Consider the following 22543-nt stretch of genomic DNA (forward strand, 5'->3'; position numbering starts at 1 on the left):
CAAATTAGTTTAGCTTGGTTTCTGTGAACTAATTTGCATACAAAATCGACTTTTGTTACACAAAATTGACAAAAATGAATTTTGTCTCAACAAAATTGACAAAATTGACTTTTGTCTCAACAAAATTGACAAAATTGACTTTTGTTTCAACAAAATTGACAAAATTGAATTTTGTCTCAACAAAATTGACAAAATTGACTTTTGTCTCAACAAAATTGACAAAATTGACTTTTGTCTCAACCAAATTAACAAAATTGACTTTTGTCTCAACAAAATTGACAAAATTGACTTTTGTCTCAACAAAATTGACAAAATTGACTTTTGTCTCAACAAAATTGACAAAATTGACTTTTGTCTCAACCAAATTGACAAAATTGACTTTTGTGAGACAAAATTGACTTTTGTCTCAACAAAATTGACAAAATTGACTTTTGTCTCAACAAAATTGACAAAATTGAATTTTGTCTCAACAAAATTAACAAAATTGACTTTTGTCTCAACAAAATTAACAAAATTGACTTTTGTCTCAACAAAATTGATTTTTGTCTCAACAAAATTGACAGAATTGACTTTTGTCTCAACAAAATTGACAAAATTGAATTTTGTCTCACAAAATTGAATTTTGTCTCACAAAAATCAATTTTGTCTCACAAAAATCAATTTTGTCTCACAAAAATCAATTTTGTCTCACGAAAGTCAATTTTGTCTCATAAAAGTCAATTTTGTTGTTACAAAATTGAATTTTGTCGTCACAAAAATGAATTTTGTCGTCACAAAATTGACTTTTGTCTCAACAAAATTGACAAAATTGACTTTTGTCTCAACAAAATTAACAAAATTGACTTTTGTCTCAACAAAATTAACAAAATTGACTTTTGTCTCAACAAAATTAACAAAATTGACTTTTGTCTCAACAAAATTGATTTTTGTCTCAACAAAATTGACAGAATTGACTTTTGTCTCAACAAAATTGACAAAATTGAATTTTGTCTCACAAAATTGAATTTTGTCTCACAAAAATCAATTTTGTCTCACAAAAATCAATTTTGTCTCACAAAAATCAATTTTGTCTCACAAAAGTTAATTTTGTCTCACAAAATTGAATCTTACCTCACACAATTGACTTTTGTGATTTAATCTCCATATCAGGTAACAAAAGTCAATTTTGTATGCAAATATGTTTATATTTGCTTAAAATATGTTTATATTTGCATACCTTTTAGACAAAATTGACTTTTGTCATGACAAATATGAATTTTGTCTACAAAAATGAATTTTGTCATGACAAAAATTAATTTTGTCTACACAAATGAATTTTGTCATCACAAAATTGAAGTTCTCACAAAACAAGTCTGTAGCACATAGTTTTGTAAGACAAAAATGATTTTGTTATGACAGAATTGAATTTTGTACAAAACCACAAGAGTCCCATTCGGCGCCCCGTACATAGAACACAAAATCTCATACAATTAACATCTGAATGGAATGGAACTTGGTAAACTCCCTTTGTTCCAGACAGCGTAGTTTGTATTAAGTATATACTCTTCCCACTCTAACTTTTTCGGAGTTCAGTATTTTTGTAATTTAACTTTATACTAGTTTGCTTCATTTTGTGATATCATGTACCATCACGGTGTGTGGGTAATAGTTTCAATAACGTTAACATGTTCGATGATCTTCGCCACCAAAAATTCAATATTTTAAAAATCTACATGATTGTATGTATGTTAACATTATTTTGTAATTCTGTCAAATTGTCTAAATGAATGAGGACTATAAAAGTTGTATACCCTAATTTGATATGTTGATAATTATGTAATAGTATCACGAATTGGCTGTCCAGACTTTATGCTCTGATTTTTACTGATGAATGTAAAATAGAAACTTTATTTGCAGATATTAATAACAAGATTAATGGATTAAGTGTAACAGTGTTGTTGTCGAGACGTGTAGTTGAAAATAGTTCAAGCATAATTAGGACATTAGGACAACATGAATTGATTATTCGACGATAAAAATACTTTACACAATCGTCTGATAGGTTATATTGCTGAATTCATATACAGTTCAGCAGATTAGTTGGAGGTGGGGGTTTTTTTTTTGGGGGGGGGGGGGGGGAGATGTAACAATGACAGAATATAACTTTGATAATTTAGATGAATCTTCTAAAGTTGTTTGTATGAAAACTGTACAATTACGGGGAAACAAATTTTGATTTTATAGGTATTGAGACCCACAGGTTTTCATATTGTTGTATAATATCAATGGGTTCGTTGTTTAATATTTCAATTTTGTTTTGGCTATGATTCTGATTGAGGCTTATTTTGATATAATAATACATATTCTATATTTAATGTGTTATTGTTGACTTAATTGCTTCAATCATTGTACTTGATTACTATGCTCTTTATGAGCCTGTAACTTTTGAAAAATTCTATTCTTTTTCATTCTATAAACGCCTATACAACAAGATATTCCGTATCAGATTAGAATGATATTGAGTTGATTTAATAAAAGAACGATTTGTCCTTCTTCTGTATATTCGAATAATTTATTTCGTTTTAAAACTACAAATTAAAACATCGCAATTGTGGTTCTATGAGCGTAAAAATGTGTAAATTCAATGACCTTCAACGACACAATGTGATAAAAACCGAGGCAAATACGAAAGAAAAGGCGGAGATACGTTATGGACTGGAACGCTATTCCATAAAATTAAATGAATTTTTGAAAAGATAATTGAGCCCTTTCAAGTATTCTTAAATCCAATAAAAATAGTTTTGAAATGTAATTAATTTTTTGTCAAATAAACTACACACACAGATATTTCCACAAAAATAAGATGACCAATCAAAATGAAAGTGTTTGAGAAGATTATAAATGATATTATAGATAATGCATATCTAAAGGTTTTTCTTGTTGTACAACACATCATATAAAAAATTGTGATTTTATTCCAATTTATATTTATTGGAGTTTGATCAATGACTTTTTTTTATCACACTTTTATTAATAAATATTTACATTTAAGAAAGGTTTGTTCATAAAGCAACTGGACAGAGAAGCAATAGTGAACACATGTATATACTTAGTATACAGTTTATTGGAAATACAAATTACTGGGACTACATTAGATTAACAACGTACGGAACAATCGAATAAAGACAAGTCTATTAATGACATGGAACGAAATATTTCAGAAGTTATCACAGTTATTCCGATCAAGCTTTGTTCAAACTTGAACATCTATTGTAGAGATCAAGATCAACATATGTTAAAAGAAAATATTTGATTGTTTCTTTTCTAATTTTCAAATCCCGGTTCATTGAAAAAATAAATGACCTCTGAGACAGTCAACAAACATTGTAACGGATCCTAAATCACCAGGTCTAAGTTCTGACTTCTTTTCAGCCAATTCTCTATTCATGTCCTCCAGAATTGCAACCAAATCGCATCTAAAATATAATATAAACTATTAATTAGGATATAAATATAACAAAAGAGGGACGAAAGATACCAAAGGGACAGTCAAACTCATAAATCTAAAACAAACTGACAACGCCATGGCTAAAAATGAAAAAGACAAACAGAAAAACAATAGTACACATGACACAACATAGAAAACTAAAGAATAAACAACACGAACCCCACCAAAAACTAGGGGTGATCTCAGGTGCTCCGGAAGGGTAAGCAGATCCTGCTCCACATGCGGCACCCGTCGTGTTGCTTATGTGATTACAAATCCGGTAAATAGTCTAATTCGGTAGGTCAAATTCATGAAAGGGAAGGGGATTGTAGTTACGACGTGAGGAACATATCCGATATCATTTGTGAAATGGTTATTCCATAACGGTCAACCAACTCGTGATGGCGTCCGTAAAATTTACGAAGGGATGATTTCAACTTCACCATTTGGAACTCTTGATTTAATAGCTTCCTTGTGAGCAGTAACCCTCTATCAAGAAAATCATGATAGGAAATGCAAGCACGGGAATATCGTATCAATTGAGAGATATATACCCCGTATGCAGGTGCTGCTGGAATGTTGCTACTTAGAAATGGAAAGTTCACAATTGGAAAGCTGAAATCATCTCTTTTGTCGTAAAGTTTTGTCTTCAACCGACCCTCATTGTCAATTTCTAGATGTAAGTCAAGATATGAAGCTGACTTAACTGTATCTGTAGTATCCTTTATCTCCAATTCGATGGGATAGATGCGTTCCACATAGTCACCAAATTTTGAATTGTTTAGTGAAAGAACGTCATCTATATAGCGGAAAGTAGAGTTGAAGGATATTGCTAACTTCTTATCTTTCTTCCTAAGAAGTTCCTGCATGAAGTCAGCCTCATAATAATAAAGAAACAAGTCAGCAAGTAGAGGGGCACAGTTTGTTCCCATTGGTATGCCGACAGTCTGTTGAAAAACACGTCCTCCGAACGTAACAAATATGTTGTCAATCAAGAAATCAAGCATCTTGATAATATCGGTTTCAGAGAATTTTTTGTTTGAATCAGAGTGATTCTTTACAAAGTAGGATTTATCACTCCCTAAGACAAGATACTTGTATCTACGTTGGCCATTCTTTTTTATGAAGCAAAGTAATACCAACTCTTTTAATTTGTCTTTAAGTTTGGAATGTGGAATACTTGTGTAAAGAGTAGAGAAGTCAAATGTTTTAATACTGTTACAAGATGAAAGAGAGTTAGATTGTATGTACTCTAAAAGATCTTTGGAATTTTTAAGTATCCACATCTGATTCACGCCACCTCTAGAATAGGCAGTTTCACAATAACTTTGAAGCCCGTCTTTGATTACTGATAAAATGGATGTTAATAATTTAGAAAGAGGTTTTGTGGAGCACTTGGAAGACCCAGCAATATACCGCTGTTTGTAAGGACACTTATGTAGTTTAGGTATCCAATACAGTGATGGAAGATCCAGTTCTTCATCTTTGGTTGAAATACCAAAGGAACAAAGAACAGACCTATGATTATCCAGGATTTCCTCTTTGGTAAGTGTCATGAGGGTATATGTTGAGTTTCCAAGTGAATTGTCTATACCTAATTCGTTTATCAAGCAATTAATGTAATGACTTTTACAGACAAAAACGATGTTATTTGGGGCTTTGTCTGCGGGGACAACAACATATTTATCATGGAGGTCGGATAGGTAACAAGCTATGTTTACCCTACATTTATTCTCTCACACACACACCTCTAATATTTAATTTTATTATTTATTACATAAAGTGCAATGACAGTACGGAGTATTTTAGATAATGTCAAAACGCATGTTATTTTAACGCCTTAAAAAGAGTGATTGCTTACAATAACTTGCATTCTGTATCTAGATGTACATGATGAACCCATACCAAAGGCAATTGCACGAATACTTGTGTATACTATGGTAACAGTAGTTTGCCGATGCCAAAACATAACAAATCCATTTAGAATTAAAATCAATGAAACAAATAGAATCTGAGGGAATTGCAAGTACTTTTAAATTACATCCCAGCTCCTTTGTTCTAACAGGGGTGATCCGGCATGACCCCTACCAGATCACCCCAGTTTGAGTTTCTTTGTTATGCATTTGTTCACTAGCAGTATGGCGGGAACTTCAAACCACTATAAAACTCATTATTAATTATACGGAAAAGACTATCTATCAAAATTCACGTAGAAAAAATCCAGTGTATATGCTGGGATTCGAACTCAAGACCTCTAGCATATGAAGCCACGACACATACCACTACACCAGGACGACTGGATACGAACGGACAGTAATTTAACATACTTGAAGGAAGCAAGATCCATTTTATAAGTGGGGCGAGTTGGCAGACCTTTATTCAGTGGGGTGTAAACCTTTTTCGTTAATAAGAGAGTTTTCAGACTGATTGTTCAATTTGATTTTACGACTTTTACACGAGTCGGTAAACAAGAGTGGGGCTATTTTTTTTTATAAAGTGGCGATATAGTGGGGGCCGATTGGCAAGTGGGGCGAGTTGATATTGTTTGATATCTACTCATCGTGTTCGGGGGTCATAAGGGTATACACCATATAGTAATATATGAAGTATATTATAATGGTTGTGTGGCGTTCTAAATTAGATTTTATGAATTGTAAATGTTTTTTCGTCTAATCTAAAACAGACCGGATGTAAAATAGTTATCCCACTAGGACTTGGTGTGTCAGTGTTAGATCATCCTCTGGCCTCCCGCCATCGGGTGATCTTACACTGACATACCGCGTCCTTGTGTGATAACTATTAATGACCAGGTGCTTTGACAGGAAAAGACATGCGAGTATACACTTAGTCAAAATTTCGAACTTCGGGGAACAGGACACAATCGGTAAAATTACAGGTAAGACCACACATTCTGATGAATATTGTTCAAGGTTGAATAGTATTTATTGCACGAGTATGAGAGTGCAATTTATAGTCTACTATAAGATATTAATGTATATAAATGTAGGCATTGTCAGAATAGTTTAAGGCAAAAGAAAGGTTAGATTGTGGCATCTGTTTCATAATACTAGAGGTCGGTCTTTTAAAGACGTATCAACCGTATTATATACGTTGACGTATACGCATCTGCAGATTTACGAATTATCATTATGTGGTCCCGAGCTTTTGTATATACTTTCTACAATGCGATGGGCAACTGATTAATTTTTAATGTTCGTATCTAATTGTGTAGCTGTCTTAATTATAGGAAAAGAGGGGCGAAAGATACCAGAGGGACAGAGAGAAAACGTATTATAGTCTAAAGCTCGGGATCACATAATATGTTTTGGTATATCTGCAGATGCGTATACGTCACATATATGATACGGTTGATACGTTTTTAAATGACCGATCGCTATAAAAGCATTTGCATTATTCACGTATCTATATAGGTGTCACACCACCAATTACTCCCTCAAATTTAGAACGTAGAAAGTAGGCCTACTCGGACAAAAAATAGTGCATTTGATGTCATTGTTTACTTAAACTACCCAACAAATTTGCAGAAATGAAACTTTTGGTGAAAGAGAAATATATTAAGACCATTTTGAGCCCAAATTTACTTGTCTATGAGTTGACATTAAAATTTGAGGATTAATGCGCTCCATAGTATACTAATTTAAGATTTCAAGAAAACCAGGGGTTATTTTTAGTGGTACATCAGTTCGGAAGGTCTCTTCTTTCTTATATGGCTTTAAAGGTATGTTGAAAATTGGCATGAAAAAAAGGTGATACCTGTACGATTCAGGACATACCTGGTTTGTAAGAGGTTAAATTTAAGATAAAAAATTTGGAAAGCTATGGAAATTGCAAAATTTGGTTGAACAGATAGGGACTTTTAATTGGTGGTCTGACACCTTTACGTGCACGGATCGACGTATACGTTTTTGGCAGATCTGTATAAAATAATGTTTTAGTCCTACCTCAATTAAAACTAAACAGATGTAAAATATGAACCAAATGTTGATGATATATAGTTTATACACTAAATACTCCGTAGTCTTTGCTTTATAAGATCTTGAACATACACGCTTTGTATTTAAGAACTGTGTATGATAAGTGTATCTTTTTCATATACAAATATGAAAGGATCAAATCAAACACACCTTGCCTACGAAAATTTACAGGACACTATTCCGCTCCACTGTTTTCAAGTTACTTGGCGCTGAATATATCCATTCACTTCAGCTCAAATCAATCGACATCCGTTTGCCCGTAGGCTAAGTTTAAAACCATTTTAACAGTGTTGTGGGAAGGTATCGCGTCTATGTAGAGCATGTTATTCGGTTACTTAAACTTTTTAGAGTTGTTGAAAGTTTGTAGAGGCATCAAAGGAATACTTTAGTAGGGTTATTTGTTTGTGCGCAGCTCTTGCGGCCCGAAGAACCGATTTGTTTATTTAATCTTATGTTGGGTTAATTAGTATTATAGGTATGTGACTTTTTATATACGATTAACTACCGGTATTCTTATTGTATGTTTTGCATTAAAAAATATCTTCATCGGGACCAACCTGACTTAATATATCCTTTCCTCATATACGTTTTATATGATACGTCGATACGGATACGCCAGGAAATACGTGAAAATTGCAAATGCTCTTTTATTAGTTAAGCATATGCCAAGCACATGAATCCGTTTTCGTCAAAAATGTATGAATTATATGCAATATATGAAACCAAAAAAGCAAACAAACAAACAAACACACACACATCGAAAATAACACATTTCAAATTGATCATATTAAAAAAAATCCCCCCAAAAACACATACTAATATTTATAAAATTAAAAAAAATACAAAATGATAATTCAAAAAATAGTAACACACTGAGAATTTAAAATTCCACACAGAAAACCATGTGAAACAAATCTGACCCTGCGGTCATCTTTGTACCTTTGTCCGTAGGTAATCATTCATATCGTTTGGTTAAAAAGATAAAACTAGTTAGTTTATGTATAAAAGATTTTTTGTTGTTGCTTTCATACTTTATAATAATCTAACATTAGTATGTTGGCATAAAAGGCTTAATCATCAATGTGGACGTTTTTGTAACAGGCTGAGCGGATAATGTCCCTCATGAAATAATGTCAGTTGGAAAATGTCATACAAAACATTGTCAAAATTAAATACTGTCCTTGTCCATGAAATCATGTCACCTCATTCTAGACAATATTTCACTACGAAATACTGTCCATGACAATATTTCACTGTAAAATTCTGTTCATTCTATATTTTTGTCTCGCCTTGACGGAGTCAAAAAGCGAGACATAGGTATGCTGTTTCCGGCGTCGGCGGCGACGGCGACGACGGCTTCAACAATGTATTAGTTTGTGAGATTAGGTCTAGTTTATGGTGAACGGCAAGTGGTAGGTCAATCATATTTGGTATGCAGTTGTATAAGCATTGGCACATCTCATTATCATGAAGACTATTTGGCCCTGTCCCCTCAGTCATTGTCTATTTACTTCGAAACTTTTGCTTAATTTACATGTATTAGGTCAGTTTATGGGGAACCACAAGTGATAGGTCAATGATATTTGGTATGCAGTTGTATAAACATTGGCATATCTCGTTTCCATGGAGATAATTTGGCTCCGCCCCCTTAGTCATTGTCTATTAAATTTGAAAATTTTTCCAAGTTATCATGTATTACTTTGTGATTAGGTCAGTTCAAGGGGAACCATTAGTGGTAAGCCAATGTTAATTGGTATTCAGTTGTATAAGCTTTGGCACATCTCATTTCCATGGAGAATATTTGGCCTTGCCCCTCAGTTACAGTCTAATGACTTTGAAACTTATCTTAGTTTACATGTATTAGTTTGTGACTAGATCAATTTAAGATGAACTGCTTATGTTAAGTCAATGATATTTGGTATGCAAATTTATTGGTATTTGCAAGTATTGTTTCCATAAAGATTATATAGCCCCACCACTCTTCATGGTTCATTGACTTTGAAACTTTTACATAGTTTACAAGTTAATGTTTGTATTTATATTTGGGAACGACTTATAATTAGTCAATGGTATTTGGTATACAGTTGTATTAGCATTGGAACATTTCATTTACATGGAGATCGTTTAGCCATATAACTCATTCATGGTTCATTGACTGAATATTTGCATAACTTGTGTAAGATGTTAGAGTATTGCTATTTGGATTTCAACATTTTCATAATTAAAATTACAAAAAGGCGAGACATATCTCTGTGATAACAGTTTATTACTGTAAAAAACTGTTCATTAAAATATTTCTTAATCTAATTATATCTTCCTGAGAAATCATCTGCCACGAAATTGTGAGCATTTCTAGATAAAAAAAAAAATTTCATGAAAGTTGTGCGTATACTAATTGTACATGAGAGAAGAGGACTGGGTCGTAATCTTGGCTATCGAAGATTTACACTGATATACCAACTCTGAACATTATATAAACGTTCCAATTCCTTTATTTTACACAGTATTAATAGTTATAACTCATTATCTTTTCCTGTATTCTTGTCAAACACCGGTGTGAGGTAGTAGCCATTAACTTACGCTTTGTATTTGTCACTGAGATGTTTATATAGTGAGTAGAGATAATATGATCCAGTCTTTTTACCGTCCTTTGGGTTGTATGCTAGATTGCCCGGCAGTGTCGAAAAACCATAAAGAAAGTCTGTCTCATTTATCAGGGGCTGCAATGTTTTTTGCATCTTATCTGAAATATAAACAGGCTAGTCATATTGCATTGTAAGCAATGGTGTCGTCATGTTCTTAGAAATGTGGTAAACAAAAATATGCATAGACTGGATGCCAAGTTCTGTGTTACAAGGGGTTTTGAAATATTGTAGGAAACCTTAGAAGACAAAAGCTAGCACACAATTAACCATAAACATTTGCACATGAAAACAAAAGGTTAGTTCACTGAGGACTGTCATAATCAGGTATGCTATCAACGGTACGTACATCTTCCTTGGTATAAGACACGTATCGCATGTATTGTCCAGTGACCAAAGCCCGCAATGAGCCTTATTCCAGATGAGAACACAAGGAAATATGTGGAGGACTCTTACCACGTAATGATATAATCAGCTTGTGATGGCGACTATAAAACTATCATTTCAATCCTGTCAAGAAGTTCTGCCTAGAAACCCATTGCTTTTGATTCTAACCTTTCGTTTTATTGCACAAAAAAGAAAAGTCACACTTTTTGGAAACTGAATTCCTATATGTAATACGTTTTCATTTTCTTTCTTACTTCTTTATGGTCAATTATTGTACCCAAATACGACCATTTGAATTAGTGTCGCGCCATTTGGAATAAAAGAATGAGGAAAACTGTGATCATTTTTAGCAGAATTCCTTTACTAGGGAATTCATTTATTAAATTTTAAAAGACGAATTATCATTTACATAGAAAAAGAAATGCACAATGCCAGAGTAACAGGTTAATATGGATTTGCTTCATATGAATACACATACAGGAATATATCTGAAAGAATTGATGCACAATACGTAAGCATATGTTTAAAGACTCATATCGAATTATCAATTCATTAGTTCAACATATTCAAATAGCTTTACTGTATATGCTATTAATATGCTCCATAAAGTACAGAACAATTATCTCACAAAAATTAGCATGTGTAGTGAAGTACCTTCAGTTTCTATGTTGCATGCCTGAAACAAAAATATCTTCGGTTTTCCATCTAGATCTGGACATGCATCCACAGTGAATCTTTTTAACTGGGGACCTAACATGAGATCATATCCGTCACTGCCGTAAACTTTGTTGGCTGTGCCGTGACTGGAAATAATACAAACAAAACAGTCGAATTTCTTGTGATCAGCTTCTGCCATAGCTTTCATTTCACGCTCTATCTCCCATTTCTTCAAATTATCCTTCCTAAGTACTTTATAACCAATCGTTGACATAAGCCCCTCTAGTCGTTCTGAAACACACAAATACTATTTTGTATGCTGCATATCAACAAAAGTTGTTGGCAAACAAACTGAACATTTAAAAGAGCTTTCTGTCAAATGACGTTCACAAAGTGTGGACTGGTATTGTGGTACAAAATATATAAAAATCAGAACCCCATAACTCGAATGCAATTAAAATCAAAATGACGGCATAATATAGTCAACTACATACAATGGCATATGACCCTGCAACGAAAAAACCTTTCTGTTTATAGAGGAATGCTGGTGGATTTAAATTGCAAAGATAGGATGGTGCATTTTTATGAATTTTAAAAAACGTAATTCTACTTCTACTAAAAATAACCCACACATATTAATGCTTTTCTAACTAACAATTATCAAGATAAATCAAACATAAACTTTGCTGCTACTGACCTGCAGAATATTATTATTAGAGCAGCAAAAATGTCACTCAAATTCAAATCTAATAAATATAAAAATAAAACTATTAACAAGAAAAATGGTATGATCAAGATCTTTACAATGAAAAGGGAGAATTAAATATTAAAGCTTAGCATATGTCTGAAAATCCATATAATATTAATATTAGAAATAACTATTTTAAACATTATAGAGAATTCAAAAAGTTAAAAAAATATAAAAGAAGGGAGTTTAATTCAAAATTTGTTAAACAACTTGATAATCTTCTAACTAAGAATACTGTAAAAGAAGACTTATTTAATAAATCTTTAAAACCTTCATATAAACTTAATAGATGGTTATCTGGATCAGATGCTAGTATCAAAACAAATTAACATCTGTTTGACCATACCATTCAACCTATTACTTTGTATGGCTCAGAGATCTGGGGAATGTTTAAAACCAACTCTGCTTCTTGTAAAAAAGATGCTACAAATGTACTTGAAAAAATATACCAGAATAATGTTGCTGATAAAATGAACTTAAAGTTCTGTAAGCATATTTTAGGTTTAAATAATAAAAGTACAAATGTTGCTGTACAATCAGAATTAGGTAGATTTCCTATATATTTTAATATTGTTATATCTATGATAAGCTATCTGCATAGATTGCATCATTGTAACTCAAATTTATTGAAAGAAGCGTTTTTTTATGTAACAAAAATATGCATGAAAATAACACTATGACATGGTATTCCTCTGTTAAATTTATTTTACAAAAACTTGAATTGAAAGAAACATATTGTATTGATTATTCAATTAATAGATTAAAACAACCTATTATGAAAAAGTTAAAGACATTATTTTTAAAAGCATTGTTCAATGATAAAGATAATGTTACTGGAATGCTAGATATATATTTTTCTCATAAAAGTAATTTCCAAATGGAAAAATATCTTGATATTCAAATATGTCAATCAAGACAAATATTATGTAAATTTCGCATAAGTGCCATATGCATAAGTGCGACATAAGAACAAATTCAACCTATAGAAAGGTCACAGAGCTTCATTTTTTAATAAACTGTCCATTGTATAACAAATGTCGGGAATCATTGTTCGCACAAGCTTATGACCACAGTCAAAATTTTAATAACTTAGACTCCAAATCAAAATTTATATGGTTAATGACCACTGAAGATAAACATATACATAAAAAAGTTAAGTATTTTTCTTATCCTGAGTTTTGAATTGAGATCCACAAATTCTGTAAATGGCTAAATCTCTTTTAGTTTATCCATATCTATATTTTAAATTCAAAAATTAAATTTAAATACACATTTTTCTATCTATGTGTATGCATATTTCATCTATTAATATGTAAATGCTTATATATGCATTAATAAACTGCAGTCAAATCTCTAAGGTGCTTATCATATTCTTGCAATTATAAAAAAAAATGTAATTATATACAAACATATCTAGTAATTGGTTGCTGTGTGTACATGGGAGAAAAATACCCTTAAATCTAATCAGTTGGGCTGCATTTTATTTTTATGCAGCTCAAAACACCATATCTGTTTAAAGGGGAATAATCCTTACATATATTGATTGTCTCCCATATTACCTTCTGCAATAACTGTTCAGTGTTCTGTTGTGATGTATTTCATTTTATTATTTTATTGTTATAACACAAATCATTGTCATCATTGTATGAAATTTAAAACCCACAAGGGTCCATAATTGGATTAATAAAGTATTCTTATTCTTATACTATCCAAAAATTTACATGCAAAGTCAAATAACGATCTTATAAAATTCCAGTACAGCTGTTCTATAAGTTATGTCTATTTAATTTGTACTTCAATTTTCTTAGCACATTCAAATGTTTCTATACTTTTTTTATGATATCTTGGACAATAATATACTCGTTGGCTTAAGCACATGATCTTAGAATGAATAATTTTGATAGAGATCAACAGTAGATTTCCATGTATGTAATAAGTGTATAGTTGTTTAATTATTCTTCACGAAAAGCGTAAAAACTTACTTGCATCACCTTCCACACCTGGTCTGTTGGGTAACTTTTTACTGATCGGACAACCCGGAACTTGATAAAATTCACTATTGGTTATCAATAAACAGTAACCTAAAATGTTCAAGTTGATAATACTTATTTTTCAATTGGAACCTTCGTAATTTGACATCCATTCTTACAAATATTATTGAACACATCATTTTCAGACATTTTTTCAACTGAAACTATTGAAACCGTTTACATTATGCAGTATTTTGAATATTACATTAGAAAACATTATTATCAGGCAGTGCTTAGACAAATACCATTAGAAAACATCATTATCAGGCAGTGCTTAGACAAATACCATTAGAAAACATTATTATCAGGCAGTGCTTAGACAAATACAATTAGAAAACATTATTATCAGGCAGGTCTTAGACAAATACCATTAGAAAACATTATTATCAGGCAGGTCTTAGACAAATACCATTAGAAAACATTATTATCAGGCAGGTCTTAGACAAATACCATTAGAAAACATCATTATCAGGCAGGTCTTAGACAAATACCATTAGAAAACATTATTATCAGGCAGGTCTTAGACAAATACCATTAGAAAACATTATTATCAGGCAGGTCTTAGACAAATACCATTAGAAAACATCATTATCAGGCAGGTCTTAGACAAATACCATTAGAAAACATCATTATCAGGCAGGTCTTAGACAAATACCATTAGAAAACATCATTATCAGGCAGGTCTTAGACAAATACCATTAGAAAACATCATTATCAGGCAGGTCTTAGACAAATACCATTAGAAAACATCATTATCAGGCAGGTCTTAGACAAATACCATTAGAAAACATTATTATCAGGCAGGTCTTAGACAAATACCATTAGAAAACATCATTATCAGGCAGGTCTTAGACAAATACCATTAGAAAACATCATTATCAGGCAGTGCTTAGACAAATACCATTAGAAAACAACATTATTAGGCAGGTCTTAGACAAATACCATTAGAAAACATCATTATCAGGCAGTGCTTAGACAAAAAAAAACCATTGAAGTCATCATTATCAGGCAGTGTATTCAAAAATACATTTGAATACATTATTATCAATCAGTTGTATTAAAAATATTTTTTTTCACCATTATTATGAGGCACTGTTTTGACAGATACCGAAGGAACCATCATTATATCATCGTCTATATTCTTAAATCCTCTATATGTTCCTATTAATACCGACTTACCAACTGGTTTTACAGTCAGTCTGTACTGAAATCCATCGGTATAGTCTTGGTATTGTCTAACAGTCATGTCAATCTCTATTCGGGAGAATTGGCCATCTTCCAACGTATTCAACTTCCTGAACAAATCTGACAAAAAACCTAGTGTGGCGGAATATTTCTGGTCTGTTTTCAGCTGTTCTATCAGACTTAACACACCACGAGCATCTTTCAGTGGCAGCACTGTTGTTCCCAGATGGAGTTCTACGACTTGTGCAGTTTTTGTTTCCTTTTTCTTGTTTTTACCTTAATATATGAGTTATTCGATTTGACAAAAGGGGTGTCATATAATTATACGTAAAATGTATAACTAGCCACATATGGTTACAATAAATGAGTTTTATCGTAATTACAATGTTCTTTTATCCTTTTATCATGGTAATAAAATTTGGAAAATCTTATAAAAATCACTTATTTCAAATTTGAAAAAAACACATGAATATTTGAAATATTCCATATCACATTTCGAAACTAATTCAAAACAGAATTGAAAGTTTAACAATACGTTCATTTATAAATAGAATAAGAAATATACTGAAAGTACTTGAAAAGCGTTTTGTGTTCGCAAACCGACAAAGCAGCCAGCAGTGCTGTAGTGGCATAACGTCAATTTATACTACATGGACATTTCTAAGAATGACAATATGAATTCCTCTACATTTAAGGTCTTGCGCCTCACAAATAGTCAAATATATAGTACAATTGAGAATGGAAATGGGAACGTACTTAAGCCATTTCAATTGATAAGCCATTTCAATTGATAGTTTATAGTGTGTCTTTCTATGTTGTAGTGTTACACTATTGTTTCATGTAACTTAAGGATGAAGGTATTAAATAGTCCACTGACTACTATTAAAGAACTTGTATTTTTTTTATTGTTACTGAAACGTATGAAAATGATCGAATTAATGTTTTATGGAATGTAAAGAATTCTTTAGATGTACTAGATGAAGTACGTGCTTTAATGGTCCCTTTGCGGTTGACAGTTTTGTCTTTTGGATTATCCACATTACACTTTTACACAATACCGTCAACTAGAACCTTTCTTGTTTGATTAACCTTATTAATGCAATTGTAATTGCTACAACTCACATTCAGCTTTTTATTATAAAATAAAAATATAGCTTTACTAGATATAGTAACTGTGATAAAATTATTACAGCTGTTAGTATTCTCCTTGACATTTCAGTGTACGTTTCGGCAATTTAATTTATCAATAGGTTGTAGGTATTCCTATGAGAAGTAGTTGTTCCCTTTCGATAGCAGATTTATACCTGTGTTGTCATTGATCATAGTGCATTTATCTTGCTTATATTTTGCTTTAAACAATTAAGAATTTTCTAAATAAACTGTGGAAATTTACCTAAGGTAGCTGACTTTGAAAACAAAATCTACAACGAACAGCAATGATTGTAAGTTTCTTGATTTAAATATCCACTTCCCGTGTGTTCAACCATTAAACTTACTATACGGTGTTGGTTTTGACTTACTGTTGAAGGACGTAGGGTGACCTGTATATGTTAATATCATTATCCACTGATATTTGTATCTATGTCAATCCTACAGCATCATATTTTAATAATTAACTTTCAGCCTTCAATGCAATATTCTTAGATTATTTATTAATCAGAAAGGTAATTTTTCAATATTTTATAGTGCTTTTTGATTTTTAAAATATGAAAAAGAAAGATCGCACTCCAAACATGCATGTGGACAACACACATTCAAATAAAAGATGAGAAATAAAAATGATCAGACATTTTTTACTAATGTCTAAATATACATATAAACATAATGGAAGCTGGTTTAAACGACAAACTTTTTTCAGATTTCAGATTGACAAAATTAGCAGACAACGTTTTGTATACAATAAACACACGATGCACCAATATGCAACATTACAAGTGATACACAAATATTTAACAATTCTTGCATAAAAAATGCGCACATTCCACAAGAACAAATATAGCATCAAATTACAAGCTTAAAATTTAAAGAAAAATGTTTTGTTGTTGATGTAAAGATATACCTTAATTTGTTTGGGATTTATTATCATTTCCAAATCATCTAAATAAAAATAAAACATTGCATCACAGCGAATTGCAGAACAGGCACATAAACATGGCTGCCCGAGGTCGTTCATTTATTATTATTTAATTTTGTTTCTTATGAAGTCATACCTTTACCAAAAAAATACAAATTATTTTCAAACGTCATAGTAATGATGATTTGAGAACTTTATATAACTCCGCTCAATTCGAACTATTTCTTTACGTCCATAAAGAAAATTAGTTGTCTAAAACTACATAGGAAGAATGGAATAGGTAATTTCTTTCTTCGATCAATTGCAAAAAAACCATCATATGCATTTATTTATTCTCAAAATTTCTGCTTCTCAGAAACTGAATATTTACTTCTTTTCAAATTTAATGCCTCTGGGGTCTTTCATCCCTCTTTTTTAAAATATGAGTGATAAATGGGAGACTCTCTTCAAAGCATATTTTTTAATCGATGCATTTCAATTGATGGGAAGCAAAGAATATTTGGAGGGATGGTAAAAAAAGACAGCTCATCAACGACACAAAACACATTAATTACAAGAAACCTGGAATGTGGATATTATATTGGCAGCAATGTGCAGTAACAACACAGACATCAGGTGGATTCTTTTCAACTACCTAGAATATCTGGACTATGCAGATGATCTGGCCTTACTGTCACATCTAGAAACACACATCTAGAAACACACATGCAAGACAAAACAGTACAAGTATAATTGGATTGAATATCAACATCAAGAAATCAGAAGTGATGCCTCTTAACACATCAAAGCCTTCTGTAATATATTTAAATGGGACACCCCTAAATTGCACTTCATCTTTCACCTACTTGGGCAGCATAGTTACATCTGAAGGAGGAGCAGACAAGGACATCAGATCTAGAATAGGAAAAGCAAGAACTGCATTTTTAAAACTAAGACACATCTGGACGTCAAGAAACATCAGTAAGAACACCAAAATTATACTTTATAACCGTTGAACAGTTGTGTACTAGCAGTGCTGCTATATGGGTCAGAATGGTGGAGAATGACAGAAAAAGACACCAACAAGCTCTCGAGTTTTCACAACGGTTGCCTTAGAAAGATCTTAAGGATATTCTGGCCTCGTAAAATAACCAACAAAGACCTCCATGAAACAACAGGTGCTAACAACATGGAGACTCTACTGAAGCAAAAACGATGGAGATGGATTGGCCATGTTCTTAGAAGACCAGCGGAGGACTTGACCAGAGTCGCACTAAGATGGACACCCGTGGGGGAAAAGAAAGAAAGTACGCACACAAACAACTTGGAGAAGAACAGTTGAAGCTGAAATGAAAGAACATGGAATCAGCTGGGGCGAAAAAGAAAAGAAAGCACAGAACAGAGATGATTTGAAAGATCTAGTCCTTGCCCTATGTGCCTCCGGGCATAATAAGGACTAGGTAGGTAGGTGCCATACATGCAAACTAACTTTACATTTAGTTTTATTGGAAATCTCAGAAACTTATTCTTACAAGTGTTAAATGTACTAAATAATGTTTGTATAGAGGTCTTTTATTTAAAATGTCTGTCATTCAAATAGGATGAACACAGAACGACTTAACCTTGGTAAGAAGTAACTATCTAAAATTATAAACGATTTTAAAATTAGTGGAAATACTTCTGAAAATCCTGCATAAAACCGGCTTCATAGTAAACATTGTTTTCAAAGGCACAAAGTCTATGGTATAGGAGTCTATAATTTTCTAGTTAGTTTCAGTGTTGGTAAGGGGTAAAGTGATGGCAATATAATCGACAGTCGGGACCAATAGTTTTAAAGAAGAAATATAACTTATTCTCGGTTCAACCATCTAACGTAAACCTAGACTTGAGTTGATTGGTATTTTTAAAGTGCTTAGATAAAGATACCGTAATACTTATTATGTATATAATTATAAACCATGTGCCCGTCTCTTTATTAAGGTATACCATCAACAACAAACAAGTTTCTTGTCATTAACCATACCGAATAGAACGGAATCGTATACTTCCATGAGGAATTCTGATGGAAATAAAGCAAAAAAGATGCTGAGATGTAATAATATTTATTTATCATTTCATTCAATGATTTAGAATGGTGAACTCAGTGGTCGAGTAAAAAGGCCTTAAGCTTTTTGGCAAATGACCAAAAAAAAACATCAATCTTTAGCAAAAGGTTTAGATTTTTTTAATCTTTAGAGTTATGTTCGATAGAAATTATAAAAAATGTTCGGAAATCAAGGGGATTCAGAAAATCTGGAAATCACTTATAAATATCTGCACTTGAAAATCAAATTTGACGTCGATTGTCACAGATCAAGATAAAGTAAACTTCTAAACATTAAATGGACAATACTATGAACACCTGTTCGTTAAATTTTGATAAAATTCCTTTGGAAAAATAACGATCTGACATATGAAAAAAAGAATTTATAAATATAATACGTACCAATCTGATTGGCAGATGGGTTGGCCAGTTTTTTCCGTCTCTGATCCGTCTTTACATTTACATCCTACATATGTTAGTATTGAATTATAATTTTTCATTTGTAATAAAATAAAACATCCGATCAAGTATATGAACATAATGCTTAGTTGTGATTAATTTTGACCTCCCAAATAATACACTTGCATTGTCTTGATATAGCGGTACTTTATAATGTAATTATGCTCGTCTTTTTTGTCTCTATAAAGTCTTTATATGCAGATTTGGTATATTTTATAGATAACACTCAAGCTTCGGGTTCGAGGTTTCTTTTTAGCGAACCAACTATTATCCATTGTATCCATATGAAATGACTGTAAGAAGGCAAATTTTTTTAAAGTCATTCACAAATTGTTTTGTTTGTATGTATGCTCGATTGTTTCTGTCAGTTTCGGGTTTAATAAAAATTACTAAGATAACGTTAAACTGTACCAAATGAATATATTCTTTCCTCCATGACGATGTTAAAAACCAAACAATCAATAAACAAGAACTTTCTAAAAGTTTCATTGCCAATTAGTCAGCTTCTATAATTTTATACATCCAGGAAGATTCATACATGAGCAACACAGCATATCATTAAAATTATAGATTCCATTTCATTTTTTTTATCAAACTATATCATTTAATAATATAAAACCTCCATTGTTTAAAAAGTCAGAAATGTGCAAGACTTACCTCTCGGGTAGAATCATTTTTCTGTTGCGACGGTTTCATCTTGTTTTTCGAAAGATTAATCCAGGTCTGTGTGCAATAACTTACTTAATGAAAAATGCATAAGTCGCCAAAGAATATAATTAACAAAACGTTTATCGTTGTCATGTTCTGTTTCAAATGTTTGTTTTTGTCTATTTAGCTTATACATAATTAACTTGAGAGTTAATTGATAAATAGTATTCCCGTGGATAACACAGACCGATTTTATTTGTACAACTCAATATTGTATGAAATCTTCAAGGCGGGACAAATTCGTAGGATATTTGCTTTCAGAAATGCAGTAGTTAATTTTTGATGTAAATCTAAATGATATCTTTCTTCATAGTTTCGGATATTGCAAGTCACAGACTTTTCAAGCCAGTCCGCATTTTCAAAGATGAAAAAGAGAAAAGATCTTTCCTTAATCTTTCCTTTGCCAACAAAGGTATCGATGGCATCAACTTAGGCATTATCCTTCATCATAAATTAGTTCAATCGAAAATACCTCCTTATTTCAAAGACCAGTCTGTACCAATCATTTGTTATACCTATACCAAACCTATTGCAACTAAAATTTTCAATAATAAACACGTTTTGCAGGATCTCGATATTGACGACTTCAAGTCTAAACCTCCTGATTGCACTTGTGCTAGTTCCCAATTCACATATAATCCTGCTGGCCACGTTATTACCGGTGACCTCAACATTGTTAATAACACTTCTCTACGAAATGTGTTATCGAAAGGTCCGAAATATCGTGAGCCTAAATCCATCAATTGGAAATACAACTTTAAAATTTTGATGGACTCAGTCGAGGATTATGCCAGGCAATGGGCTAAGCGCGAGAAGGAAGACGTAGACACTCTTTCCGAATGGATTAAGGCAATGAGGTCGTTGATACAAATCAGGATTAAGAAACTGAATGGGTCTATCAATGCCCATGCTACGTCAATCTTTAAAGACCCAAATGTTGCAAAGCACCTATCCTACCTCCATGACAAATATGTTGTTGTTCCCGCAGATAAAGCCCCAAACAACATCGTTTTTGTGTGTAAAACTCATTACATTAACTGCTTGATAAACGAATTAGGTATTTACAATTCACTTGGAAACTCAACATATACCCTCACGACACTTACCAAAGAGGAAATCCTGGATAATCATAGGTCTGTTCTGTGTTCCTTTGGAATTTCAACCAAAGATGAAGAACTGGATCTGCCATCACTATATTGGATACCTAAACTACATAAGTGTCCTTACAAACAACGGTATATTGTGAAACTGCCTATTCTAGAGGGGGCGTGAATCAGATGTGGATACTTAAAAATTCCAAAGATCTTTTAGAGTACATACAATCTAACTCTCTTTCATCGTGTAACAGTATTAAAACATTTGACTTTTCTACTCTTTACACTGACTAGTATTCCACATTCCAAACTAAAAGACAAATTGAAAGAGTTGGTATTGCTTTGCTTCGTAAAAAAGAATGGCCAACGTAGATACAAGTATCTTGTCTTAGGGAGGGATAAATCCTACTTTGTAAAGGATCACTCTGATTCGAACAAAAAATTCTCTGAAACTGATATTATCAAGATGCTTGATTTCTTGATTGACAACACATTTGTTACGTTCGGAGGACGTGTTTTTCAACAGACTGTTGGCATTCCAATGGGAACAAACTGTGCCCCTCTACTTGCCGACTTGTTTCTTTATTATTATTAGGCTGACTTCTTGCAGGAACTTCTTAGGAAGAAAGATAAGAAGTTAGCAATATCCTTTAACTCTACTTTTCGCTACATAGATGATGTTCTTTCACTAAATAATTCAAAATTTGGTGACTATGTGGAATGCATCTATCCATTCGAGCTAGAGATAAAGGATACTACAGATACAGTTAAGTCGGCCTCATATCTTGACTTACATCTAGAAATTGACAATGAGGGTCGGTTGAAAACAAAACTTTACGACAAAAGAGATGATTTCAGCTTTCCAAATTTCTAAGTAGCAACATTCCAGCAGCACCTGCATACGGGGTATATATCTCCCAACTGATACGATATTCCCGTGCTTGCATTTCCTATCATGATTTTCTTGATAGAAGGTTGCTGCTCACAAGGAAGCTATTAAACCAAGAGTTCCAAATGGTGAAGTTGAAATCATCCC

The 22543-nt window shown here is 32.3% G+C and overlaps 2 protein-coding genes across 4 annotated transcripts in view; one reads left to right on the plus strand and one right to left on the minus strand.

Annotated features, from left to right (window-relative positions):
- Positions 1-3083: 3083 nt before the first annotated feature.
- Positions 3084-20641, minus strand: LOC139513158 (caspase-3-like). 2 transcript variants are annotated; one of them, XM_071301439.1, is made up of 8 exons: positions 20363-20641; positions 19649-19712; positions 19187-19222; positions 15105-15386; positions 13878-13976; positions 11145-11438; positions 10042-10204; positions 3084-3455 (listed from the first exon to the last, which is right to left on the minus strand). In XM_071301439.1, the coding sequence occupies exons 1-8, from the start codon at positions 20399-20401 to the stop codon at positions 3323-3325; spliced, it is 1110 nt and encodes a 369-aa protein (XP_071157540.1). In that variant the 5' UTR covers positions 20402-20641; the 3' UTR covers positions 3084-3322. The 2 variants fall into 2 exon arrangements, with proteins under 2 accessions (XP_071157540.1, XP_071157541.1); XM_071301440.1 differs by lacking the exon at positions 19187-19222 and having other exon boundaries at positions 20363-20640.
- LOC139513156 (receptor-type tyrosine-protein phosphatase F-like) overlaps positions 6204-22543 on the plus strand; it is a 42932-nt gene continuing 26592 nt past the window's right edge. The window contains exon 1 of one of the 2 annotated variants that reach the window (XM_071301433.1): positions 6204-6362. In XM_071301433.1, coding sequence (XP_071157534.1) covers positions 6269-6362 — 94 coding nt within the window. In that variant the 5' untranslated portion in view covers positions 6204-6268. The remainder of the gene's footprint in view (positions 6363-22543) is intronic. The other variant, XM_071301435.1, reaches the window with a different exon arrangement.

The sequence above is a fragment of the Mytilus edulis genome, chromosome 2 (assembly GCF_963676685.1).
Source record: "Mytilus edulis chromosome 2, xbMytEdul2.2, whole genome shotgun sequence".
Lineage (NCBI taxonomy): Eukaryota > Metazoa > Mollusca > Bivalvia > Mytilida > Mytilidae > Mytilus > Mytilus edulis.

Bases quoted from the DNA above. Each gene is read 5' to 3' on its own strand.
- LOC139513158 (XM_071301439.1), bottom strand. From the start codon at position 20,401: ATGAAACCGTCGCAACAGAAAAATGATTCTACCCGAGAG. The intron at 15,387-19,186 runs GTATGGTTAATG...TCATATATTAAG, and splicing joins ATACGATTCCGTTCTATTCG to GTAAAAACAAGAAAAAGGAA. The intron at 10,205-11,144 runs GTACTTCACTAC...TTTATATTTCAG, and splicing joins ATGCAACATAGAAACTGAAG to ATAAGATGCAAAAAACATTG.